Source organism: Egretta garzetta, unplaced genomic scaffold (genome assembly GCF_000687185.1).
Source record: "Egretta garzetta isolate BGI_Z169 unplaced genomic scaffold, ASM68718v1 scaffold107, whole genome shotgun sequence".
In the NCBI taxonomy this organism is placed as follows: Eukaryota; Metazoa; Chordata; class Aves; order Pelecaniformes; family Ardeidae; genus Egretta; species Egretta garzetta.
The window spans coordinates 3,888,903-3,901,188 of NW_009260399.1; the positions used below are offsets into that span (position 1 = coordinate 3,888,903).

General features: G+C 37.4%; 1 protein-coding gene across 1 annotated transcript in view; it reads right to left on the reverse strand.

The window, feature by feature from the left end:
* The window catches only part of SORCS2 (sortilin related VPS10 domain containing receptor 2), a 387,507-nt gene that overhangs the window by 101,548 nt on the left and 273,673 nt on the right, over positions 1-12,286 (reverse strand). Inside the window, exons 4-5 of the mRNA XM_009643235.1 lie at positions 10,081-10,245; positions 5,322-5,395 (exon numbers count right to left, since the gene is read on the reverse strand). Of these exons, the coding sequence (XP_009641530.1) occupies positions 5,322-5,395; positions 10,081-10,245 (239 nt within the window). The remainder of the gene's footprint in view (positions 1-5,321; positions 5,396-10,080; positions 10,246-12,286) is intronic.

The window sequence follows — 12,286 nt, forward strand, 5'->3', positions numbered from 1 at the left end:
TCCCCGGGCTGCAGGTGGGGATCTGCTCCCCCGTGGGCCTCCCTGGGCTGCAGGGGCACAGCCTGCCCCACCATGGGCTGTGCCAGAAGCTGAGGGGAATTTCTGCTCCGGCACCTGGAGCCCCTCCTGCCCTCCTGCTGCATGGTGTGGGGTCTGTGGGGCTGTTCTCTCTCACAGATTCTCACTCCTCTCTCCAGATGCTTTTGGGCAGCTTTTTTGCTCAGCTTTGGCGAGTAGTGGGTCTGTCTTGGAGCCAGCTGGAACTGGCCCTGTCTGCAACAGGGGCAGCTCCTGGTCTCTTCTCACAGAAGCCCTGAATGCCCCTGCTATCAAACTTTGCCGCACAAACCCAGTACAGTCATACACATCACCACACAGATAGAAATAGAAACAACCACTATCCCAAGTGATGAAGTCAAATGTAATGACTGCCCACATGGATTCTTGGCTTCCCACACAAGAACCTTTCACACAAAATTCAATGGTAAAGGCTCAGTGGAATCCTTTTTGCATTTCTTTCTCCCCTTCAGGGCATAACATCTCCAAATTCCATTCTTTCATCTGACACTTGAATAGCCAGGAGCTTGCTACACTTTACACTAATGAGATGGCTGTGATTGATTCCTCTGGTGGGATTTCATGATGAGAACAGAACTTCGATCCCCTGAGAACAACTGCTCTACCCAAATAAACTCAGCATTTTTTATTTTTATGTTCTCACCTCTCAGGAAAATGGAGAACCTATAGCTAAAAATAAGAGTAACAGATACCCATAGCACAGGATCCACACGTCCTAGTGGGTTGAGGATAAAGCGTTTCTAAGGCTCTAGGCACAGTCATAAAGAAAATGTGCAGGGCCTAATTCTCTGGTAATTACCAATTCATGACTTACTGTCCTGGGGTATATTTGTGCTGGTGCAGACAGCTGATTCACAATCTATTCCTTGCTTATGTATTACTAAGCTCTATTTTGAGAAATCAAGAGGAACTTAACTGGTGCATAAGCCTTGGGGACTGAGAAGAATAGCAGCAGAGCCAAAGGAATCCCAAACTGCGCTGCTCTCTTCTCAATGATTACCACATAATTCACCATTCTTTTTTCAAAATGGGCTTGATATACAAAACCAATTACATACCGTGTGCTGTGTGGGTGTTTAATGTTTGGCTGGGATAGGTCATACAACTCTATTTCTAAAGCAACCTCTTTGCATTCCCTCCTACAAATACACCAAGAACTGGAAAAATTACTTATAAAGGTTGGGTCCTGCAACACCCCTTTAACAGAAATCATCACATTGGGGCAATACTGCATGGCCAGTTGCAGTTTATATGCAGCAGTTAAACCTGTCCTGGTAATCAAAGTTTCTTAATTTTAAAGCACAAGAATTTGCTCAAAATTAAACTTTTCACATTTAAAAAAAAAGGGGGGGGGGGGGGATGAATCTCCTTAACTAGTGTTTATACAGAAATAAAAAATCTATTTTCTGAACGTTGATACAACATGAATTTTCTTGTTTTGAATTAGTGTGACTTTGTATTTCATTTTATTAAGATAATTTTAAATCCACATTTCATGATTTTGCTTTGAAAAATTCAAAAAATGTTTTTAAAGAACAATTTCAGAGCATTTATTTTCAGTATTTCCCTATTTTCTGAATAGTTTTTTTCCTATATTTTGTTTTTTTCATTTCAACTTGGATGAGAAAACGATCAAAGAAAGAAAAATAAAGAAATTTCCAGAATGCATCTATTTTGCAACCATCTTTAAATCTATCTGCATCCTTATAGCTCTTCTGTTTTTAGAATAGAATATTTTCAGTTGGAAGGATTGTACAGTGACCATCTAGTCCAACTACCTGAGCACTTCAGGGCTGACCAAAAGTTAAAGTGTTATTATTAAGGGTATTGTCCAAACACCTCTTAAACAGTGACAGGCCTGGGGCATCAACCGCCTCTCTAGGAAGCCTGTTTTGCCTCCTAAAATGCTAAGAGAAGACACTGTTATGAAGGATTAGTCAACTTTCTTTTCCAAAAGAATAAATGAAATAAATTGAAAAAATGGCTGGGAGAGGGTAAGAAAACGCCCACACTATATCACAGACAGGAAGAAAATATTCTGTGCTCCTAAATCAGAGATGGTAGTATACAATTTCCACTGATACCAATAATCTTTCCATTAGTTCCACTGTCATGAAAGACAAAATTCCATACATTAAATCTGCAAAGATACTTAAGGGATGGTCCAGAACACTTGAAAAGCACATGAAGCCTAGAAGATGATTTTAATATATTGCTTAAAAACCTACAGTATAAGATCTGAACATAAATAGTTTAAAATACTTAAGTCCCTACTGACCTTCCCTTAATATAAATACATAAGAAATTTCATTAAATTAATTGAACTTAGATTTTCATTGCGTAAAAAACCAATGCTTCTTCAGGAAATGCATCTGACTGCTGCTGGAGGCACAGGAAAAAATTGTTTTTACAAAGCACAGGAAAATATTATGACTGTTAATATTTGTAGTTACCAGGCTGAAATAAAAATCTTAGGCTATATTATCAACCTCAGTGGCAAGGCTCAACTGAAATCGAAGAAGAAACATCTGCTACAGATCTGCCCAGTGAAATGTTCTTGGCACAACCAGCCAGTATCAGCAAGACACATGCCCTCGTTTATAGTGAGATGTACAATTAGCTTGAATTAATTTCCATCTAACACATCAGATGTTATATTTTGCCAAGAAAACAATTCTGGACTTAGTGTCCTAATAGTCAAGGTATGACAAAGCCCATATTCTTACACCTTGTTGAAAACTACACAAATACTTGTTTCTATCTAGCACTCAGATAACTCGGGTGATGAAGGACATAAAGTGGTGGAAAGTTTCATATAATGACAGAGTAACTCCCACTGGGAAGCCAGCAGGTCCAACCCTCCACCTGCAATGTCCCATATATTATAAGTAAAATATATTTATATATCTTTATTTCTATGGAAGTTTAAAAGAAGGATCATTTGGTACTGATGAGGTACTAAAGTTCTGCTCCCAAATCCATGCTGTTGTTGGCTGATACGGTTCTTGAGAAAAATCAGAATGGTCTATATACGGAAAAGGGGAAAACAAAAACCTAGAAAATATTTCTAATGTTTATAAATGTACAGACCCTTAGAATTTATTATTCTTATCTGAGAGGAATTTGACATTTATGAACAACCATGGCTTTGAAGTACTACATGGGAGTTATTCCTATTGAAGCTCCAGGATACTTCCCTGATTGCGTCTGAATGATATAAGGAACGTAAAGATTCTGAAACACAGCAAAATACAGACTTAATATTAAACATGCACTTGCTGGCTTTAATTCTTACATACCAAACACATTGACAGATTGTTTAAGTCGGAACAAAACTGGCACATATTTCAGTGGTATGCTACAGTTTTCATAATTTAAGTGTGCTAAATATACCTAGACTCAGATAAGGAAAACATCATTAAACAAGTCTGCAAGAGAGAGGTTTCCACTGTTCTTTCTTACCAGTTAGTGATTTTGATGGCTTTCAGACCTAATACATTTGAAAGATTTCTTTGATTAAAGACAGAGCGTCATATGCCCTCCTGATTTACACCCCGCATAATCTTGCTAAGCAAAAATCAATTATAGTGCAGACATGACATTTCTGACCCACTGTATTATTTCTAACAGATGATATCCTTTCACATGGTAGTTAAGAGAACAGTAAAGTATATTGCCTATGAAACTCCAGCTCCTGTGTGGAAATAAGTTCTTCAATAAGGCTATATTTTGCAGGAGCAAGTAAGCAGAAAGCGTCAGGCTGACTCAAGTATTTCAGCAGAAAAGGCTGAGACAAACTGGAGTAAATCAGATGGGTGTTACTGCAAACTACCTGCAGGCTGGTTTTCTAAAAGTGTGGACAATAAGTAGGTTGCAGATTGAAGAAGAGGCACTTGGAAGTGTGAAAAAGCTCCCTTGACATAGCCAGGGATAACGACACCAACAGGGCAGCAGGGCAGGTTAGGTCCTGTGCTCCCAGCTCTTCCAAACAGGGTTTAACCCATCCACATGTCCCCACCCTGGGTCACAACCTACCCCTGTCCCAGTTCAGCAGCAGCACAATGCCAGCGCACCTTTGGACTTTCACTTTGGGCCAGAGGCCAATATATCAGTAGGTACAGCTCTCCATGCTCTGTAGCCTCTACACCAGCAGTTCAAGTAGGTTGGGGTTTTGTTTGTTTTGTTTTTTCCCTGAGTAAGGCCAGGATGAGTGTCTATTTTAACTCAAGAGAAAAGCAACTACCTGAAGAACAAGGAGGATCAGAGCATCAATGCCAAAGACATCACAAATCTTGCAACCAAGATCAAGTTGCACCACTAGTGAACTGCAAAATATTGCTGAAAGCCAGATAGCAGTCCATAGACACACAGATAATTATACTTTATGTAACTGACACAGATCAGAGTCCTTCTAGAACTAAAATCAAAAGTCATTTAGGGAACAGAAGTGTCTACCATGTTATGACTAATCCTGTAATAAAAAATAGCAATTATTAGTAATGACACAGTTATGCACAGTCCATACTTAGACACTGAAGTAAAATGTGAAAGGGGGAATTCTCTGGCTTTTTCAGTAGAAATCAGATAAATGTTGAGTGTACAAACTGACCATTTTTAAATGTAAAATCAATTTAAAACATTATCAAAGGTTAATTTTGGTGTAAAAGAAATTATACACTTCTCCAATTTCATTTGTATAAAAAACAGGCATTGACTTTTTCTTCAAACATTTAGTCAACCTGCTTAAACCACTTAAACATTTTGAGAGACTGCAAAATATTTGAGCTGGAAATGAAATCATTTGATACATGTGTACTCGATAAAGTCATATTTTTCACCAGTTTCCTTAATAGCATAAATTTATATATGACTCCAGTTAATAGGCCTGATTCAACCTCTCTTAAAAAAAAATGTTATAGATTTTTCTTGCAAAAAGACTGCTCCCTTTTCTAAAGATCAATTTCACCAGTAAAATGAAGAGCAATCTCATCAGACATTACAGCTCTCTAAATCTTGGGGTCCATAGATCCAGACCTATAACCTTTATGCATGCTGACACTCGATATGATCACCAGCATGAGTGTGAATTTGCAATAGTGGACACAGCAACACTGACTTTCTCAATCTGCAAAAGATGTCATGGCTCGTGCTGCCCCCATCAGTACCTCTGGAAACACCTTTCTTGATGAAAATGAAATACTTTGGCTGTTCATTTTTTATTTGGAAAATAACAGACTTCTTACCAAAAAATATGATCTTTTGAAACTCGTTCCTTCAGAAGGATCCATTTTTTCCCCAAGTCAATGGATACATAAACCTACAAAAGAAAAAAAACCACAACTAGATATTAGGAAACTTGATTATGTACATCTCCAAAGACAGGTCCTATGTCGCTATTAAAATGACAGATTGCATGCCAATTAAAAAAAAAAAAAATCATTACCAGGAACTCACTACAACGTTCTCCAGAGTAATAACCTTTCATGGAGAAAATCTTTTAAAATATAATCTATAATGAACACAACTCAGTGACAATGTCTTATTGTTTACTATGAAAACAATTCACAGTTCATTTTGGGTCAGATTCTTTTACACTTTAGCATGGTTACACAAGAGGGATGGCAAAAAGATGCTTTTCTTCTCCTGCTTCCTATTAATTGACCAAACACATACAAACGTTCCCTTAATGCTTCAAGCCTTAATTCCATCAAAAATACTTAAGCCAGGAAGTCAATGGATTTAAAACTCTGTTAAAATAGGACTAAAAGATATTAGAGAAATTCTTAAGAGATTTGATGAGGAGAAATGCACTTAAGGGCTTGCTACGTGGATACCAGTTTGTGACCAGTGAGAAATGGTCACTCAGTGGAGAGGCAGATGATGTCCTGGAGGACGACTCCAGCTCCACCTTCCCTCTGAACAGTTCACCCCTCATATAAAAGCAAATGCTAATGAGAGGGATGGATATCGAGAGTGCAGATGAAAGCTTTTTTTTTCCCCAGAATAAAGTGGAATATAAAATAGCTATTCAAAAATCTCCCTGCTTCAGCATTTGCCTTCATATTGTGTTTCCTCTAGTTAAAATAGGAAATATCTATTAGACTTCTAAAAAGACAGATTTAAAGCCCCCTGCTGTCTGTATGCATTTCTTATTTGATCCAATTTACACATGATGGGTTTTCTCTTAATCTCTAATAAGGAAAAAAGGCAAGTAAAACTGTTTCTCTGATGTGGGAATAAGTTACCAGTACAGTTGCTGATTGTTCTGGCGGAAACTGTCTTGTGAGGACTGGTAAGAAATGTTTTTGTTTTAAAATGACAGGTTCAATGGCAAATGAAAAAAAAAAAAGAACCAAACATGATTAAGTTTTATGTTTTACTAGAGAAAACTGGCAATATTAATATGTAAAGGCTGAGGTAGCTTATGTCAGCGTAAACTCTATGGGAAATATACTAAAATTTGAATTGGAGATAAACCAGTATTTCCCAGTTACTCACACAACTTTTTTTCACTGCACGCTCATTTAAAGCAGGTAGACCACAGTTCGGGTAAGGAACTCTAATCAGGACTCCGATTGCTTACTTTAATATTCACCCAGTCAATAGAACTGACCAGAGATCAAAAAGTCTTCAGCCTCAGATCTAAATATTTTAATGATGGGGCTGCAGAGCCAGGCTCACAATTTGCCTGCTAACTTTCTCAATCTTAGTTTTACTATGTGGGTTAAGGTTTGCTGCAACCACTGTATTTTATAGCATATAGCCTAGAGCAACCTCATGGGAAGGAGGGATGTGGCTTTAAATGGGCTAGACTGTGCGAGATGGAGTATCTAAGCTCCTTCTTCAGCCATTTGTCACCACAGGTATTACAGAAGAGATAACCATTGGTTTGACCATCTTTCTGAAAGGGTGGACGCTGCTCAGCTAGTTACCTGCCTCAGCAGACTGCAATAAATCTGGAAAAGATGATCATTTAAGGCACTGCCCTAACCTTCGTGTACAAGATGCAAAGAAAACAAAGAATTCAGAGGTTCCTGGCAAGAGGGAAAATTGCTATTTAGGATAAGGGACAATGCTGACACATGAACAAAGAGATATAATTTTGTCATGGACGAATTTCAGCAGAAAATGAGAGAAGATTCCCACCATTAGAACAGTCATGTCTGTGATAAAGGGGAGAAAAAACACTAAACTAAAACCAGCCTCCGCCCACCCCCACCCCCCAACCCCAAACTACCTCCCCTCACACACATTTAAGACTGAAGTCTGAGAGCTTATGAACGAACAGTTTGGTTTAGTGTAGGGGGAAGCCCTTGCAATCTTACTGCAAGGAAGAGTGAAGTAGGACTGAGATGGTACATTCAAACTGAGAGGGATTTTTAACTGATTGCACTATTGGAAGTAAATAAAAAATAATGTGTAACTAAGTTATGCACACATTCAACTTCCTTTAATTAAAAACATGACCCATATGTGTTTTGGTTTTTTACAGGTACATATGATAAGGCTACTAAATGAGATTAGATAGGAGGTCAAAACAATTACAGTAGTGGCCAGCTAAAATCTCTGGCTTCAGCAAACACAGCTAATAGTAGTTATAATTCTGTTTATTGCCACCCATGTAACAAATGTGTGGAATCACTTTTTTTAAAAATTGACAATGCTTTTTCTCAGTTTTACCACTTTTTCATGCTTTCAGCTTCCAAACGAACAATTAAAATCTACTGCATCCCTGTTGAGTTTAAAAAAAATAAAATCTAGAAGCATTTATATAAACTCAGTGAATAGCTGATTGTTATTCATTGTAACTGAGGTAGCCAGGAAAAGAAAGTATAGATTTGAGGCAGTAAATGGATTAATCCAACCACATTGACTGGATTTGCATTAATTTATAGTGTCAGCTAGAGGCTAGAGCTTTATTTAAACAAAATCCAGGGTTCTGAATGAAAGAACAATGCATATTTTGCAACATAAAATAAGCCCTAAATCAAATCAGTAGTTGTGAGAAAGGCCGTGATGCTCCAGTAGACAGAGAAGCCTGATTGCTATTTATGAAGGGTGTGATCCTGTATTCCTTGCATTCTCAAAAGTGCCTTTTTAAGAAATCATTTGAGTTACAGGAGGTAATGGCTTCTCCAGAGTTTTAGATTCTGTTACATCCTGACAGCACTTTCTTCCAGCAAAGGTAAGGTTACTTAACTCAAAAACATAGAGTATACCATCTCCCTAGGCCAAATTCAGATCAACACCATATCTCAAGACCATCGATTTTAGTACAGTGACCTCTTTTTACATCAAGCTGCAATTTTCATTTCCAGCTCCTCCTCTGCCAACATCACTTCATCTTCCTCTCCTTGCTAGGCCAAATATATCAGAATTTACACAAAATTTAAGCAGGTTACTGACCCAGTTATAGTCAAAGGCATCCTTCATTCCTACACATCTTAGGTAAAGATGTAGGACTTGTCTACTGGTGTCACACTGAAAGCCTGAGAAAAGTCTATCAGATTGCCTAACCCTTCCTGCTACTAATGCAGAGCTATTCTTTACTGAATATTTTGCAGATTTTTTGTCTAGTCACATTTTAAATGTGGCAAATAATAGCATCACTCCATTTGGAAGATGATCCAACTATAAATTGCCTGAAAACCTCCCTATCATGCATAATTCATCAAAACACAAAGCACATGCTTCACTTGGTGCTCCTACACCCTTCTTTCCTGGCAAGTATTTCTACCCACTTGTTGTGGCTGGTCGGCTTCTTCAAAACGCTCCCTTGGACTCTTACACTTAAAGTTTCTGCCATTTAGTTTTTCCAATACATTTGATCTCATAACTATACAGAATTCAGGAATTATATCTATCATCAGAAACAAAAGTCAAAGTGAAAAAAGAGCTTTTCATAAGATAGGCTTTTCCTAAGTTCAGGCTTTCCTGAAGTATTTTGTTTACATAACATGCATTCAACACATTTGTAATTGCGTTAGGATTTAAAATTGAAGCTGCTAAGTAAAATATTTCATGTAATTTGTGACTGAGTTTGGTTTGCTCTGTTTTTTTATTCTAGTTCTATCTTTATTTGAAAACCCTTATAAACATGAATTGTTTTGGGATCAGCTGTTAATTTATATATCCCAGAAAATATCCCAAAGGATGATGACTTGATATAACACCATTGAAATCAGTGCAGTATTTGGTTGCAGCAGGAAAAACTTGCTCTGACTACTCTCATCACCTAAATATAAACCTTCCATGAAGTCTGACAAGGATTAAAAAAGACTAGAGTTTATCTAATTTCAGTTTATAAAGGACTAACAATGGATGTGAGTCAAGATCACTACTAGGACCAGAATCATGGTGACCTTACAGCTGCAATTTTGGCACTGTGAAAAAAGAGATGAACTACACACTTACAGACTGCATGCTCGCTCATCAGTGTTTAGCCTAACCCATGCAGAAAAATAACTTTACAAATTAACCAGAAGAAATCTGAAGGATGGTCAAAATTTACAAACCACGTGATACAACTCCTGAATCTGAAAGTATATAAATACATTTATACAGTTTCAGTGATTCCACTGTGTAACTGTGCAGTTTATTTTATATTACTTTATTTTACATCCCATGAATGGCCTTTGGGGGCACTATTTGAGCTTCATTAACTTTCTACTACACTATAAATTACAGACCAATTGCTTATGGTCACTTTCTAGGGAGGAGCACGTTTCAGAGGCAGTATTTAACTATATTATACAGGAGGATAAATATTTACCAATATCCATATCAACTGAAAATGCCAGGATTGAAATTACTGTAAAAATAAAGATTTGGACGTGAATACAATAAATATTTAAATAAGCCTCTCAAAAAATGAATATGATTCCTTTCTAGATAACTGATAGTTCATAAAACTCAACACTAATCAGTGTATCACAACTGTTTTATATCTCTTTAACAAAGCAATTCCTAAATTAAAACAAATGCAGTATCTTCAAGGTTTACCTTGCCTTCCTTGGTATAAGCAAGTACTTTATCTTCTTCTTTTGGGTGAAAAAGGAGAGTTTCCACAAAGAAAGTAATGGGTTGTTTCTGGAAAGTGGCTCCTTCATCCGTGCTTATGAAAAGGCTTTGGTCACGGTCATTATGGGAAGAACTTACAAGAATGATCTAAAAGATAAAACCAACAACATATATTCAGAAGACTGTTTTTTTCTGTAAAGGCCTTATTTTTCTTGTGTAAATGTCAGATTTTGTACATACCTTATATGTCAAAATTCTGTGGACAAGAAACTCAAAAGCATCTAAGACATAAGGACTGCAAGATCCTATTAACCTTCCCTGACCAAATCTGTGAATGTTAAATTCTATAACTTCCCTTGCAAATCACACCAAATTGATCACACTCCTCATCTCTACTTACAATGACTGCCCGGGATTTGGGTTCTTGTGCAAGGTTCATGAGGCCACATGAGAAAATCTTCAGACTAAGCAAAAAAGACTTGATACTAGTAATGACTCATTTTAACATGTCCATATAAATACATCGCTTTATCTAGTGAGGCTGCCTTTATAAATACTAAATGCAAAAATAATCACTGTTATAGCTACATCAGAAGAATGACCCAGGAGGAAGAACTAGTTTATGACACGTCTCCATTGCTTCACCATTCTCCTCCTGCTGACAGGTTTTGGATAAAACGGCAATTCACTTTGATGCAGAAAAATATATCAATCAATGATTTGCATTTCCTTCTCAGGTCCAGATAATACCTTGACTCAAACATTGTAATAACTGGAGCTGTCTCCTTGTATGAACTTCATGTCAGGCTTTCAGCAACAAAGAAATTCTCCCCACATAATTTATTCAGAATTTCACTCTTTTCAACAACTTCACCTTTTGAAGTTGGCCTGCGTGTTACAGCATGGTTCTAAAAATGCCTATATGAGGATCCATTTTTATTGTATTTCCAGATCAAACAGGCCCAGTTTGCATTCAAAAAGGTCCCTTTATCAGCTGATAGCCTACAAACAAAACGTGGATTTTTAAAGCCCAGCTGGGCTCTATTTGGCTCACACTTTAAAAACAATTAAAAAAATAATCCTGAATTCAAAATGTATTCAGAATATTCAGCAAACGATGCTGAAGACACCACAGAATCCTGATCACTGTGATACAGTGTCTGTAAATTGCTTACAGAGATAAGTAGCAACGAGTTATGCAAACAGAATTACAATAATGTGAATCCAGAGAAGGAAATATATTAAACAAAATAGTACCATTTTTATGTAGACACTTTCTTAGAGTAAAGCTGAAGTTAAAAATTTGAAATGTCTAATGAATTACACAGATACGACAGCTGGACTGAGCTTTTACTGCAATTGGTCTTGGGGGAAAAACTATAAATACAACATTTATAGATGCTCTAATTTGACAGGTTACTTAAGCATATGCACTTGTAGTTGAAGCACATGCACAGTTGCACTAATTTCTTCATAGCTTTTGTATACCTCAAATGGGGCACATATCAAAGTACATTTCTGAAGGAGAGAATTGCAAATACTTCAGGGTCCACGGTCCACCGCTGAAACCCCACACTAAAGCATATATTAAACCAAACCTACTTCTGTTAGCTGTGTGACTAACCTTGATGTGATCTTGTATTTTTTTAATTATATACTTTACCCAAGGGTAGGAAATGTAATTTTTATCGGAAAGCCTCTACAAGCAGCACCTTCACAATGCTCTCTCTTATTCCTACTGTACCCAGTGGCTCCCCATCTCTTGGTAAACTCTTCAAACAGTATCTGCTTAATTTATTACTACATACACTCCAAGAATGCTGCTGTTGGCCTACATATAGCATTCAAAGATTCTTGTAACACACTCATTTGGCAAGTTTTCTCTAGAGGGCATGACGCCAACCTAAAATTGAATGTGCTGTCATGTGCTGCCCTGCCCCTTTGCTTGCATCGCAAGGTGGAGTGAAGAAGCGTTATGCTCAGCACAGAGATTTGTACCTTCTTTACCACGCTACCATCTGCAACTCAGGCTCAAAACATCTAGTTTTTCTTGGAAATAAATGCATTCAAACCATCTGCATGCTGAACGAGCTACATTGCACTCAATCCTGTTGGTTTCTAGCCATACAACAGAACTAAGGACCCTGTCCTGTACTAAAGTAAATTCCAGAAGGAAGGCTGCAATGTG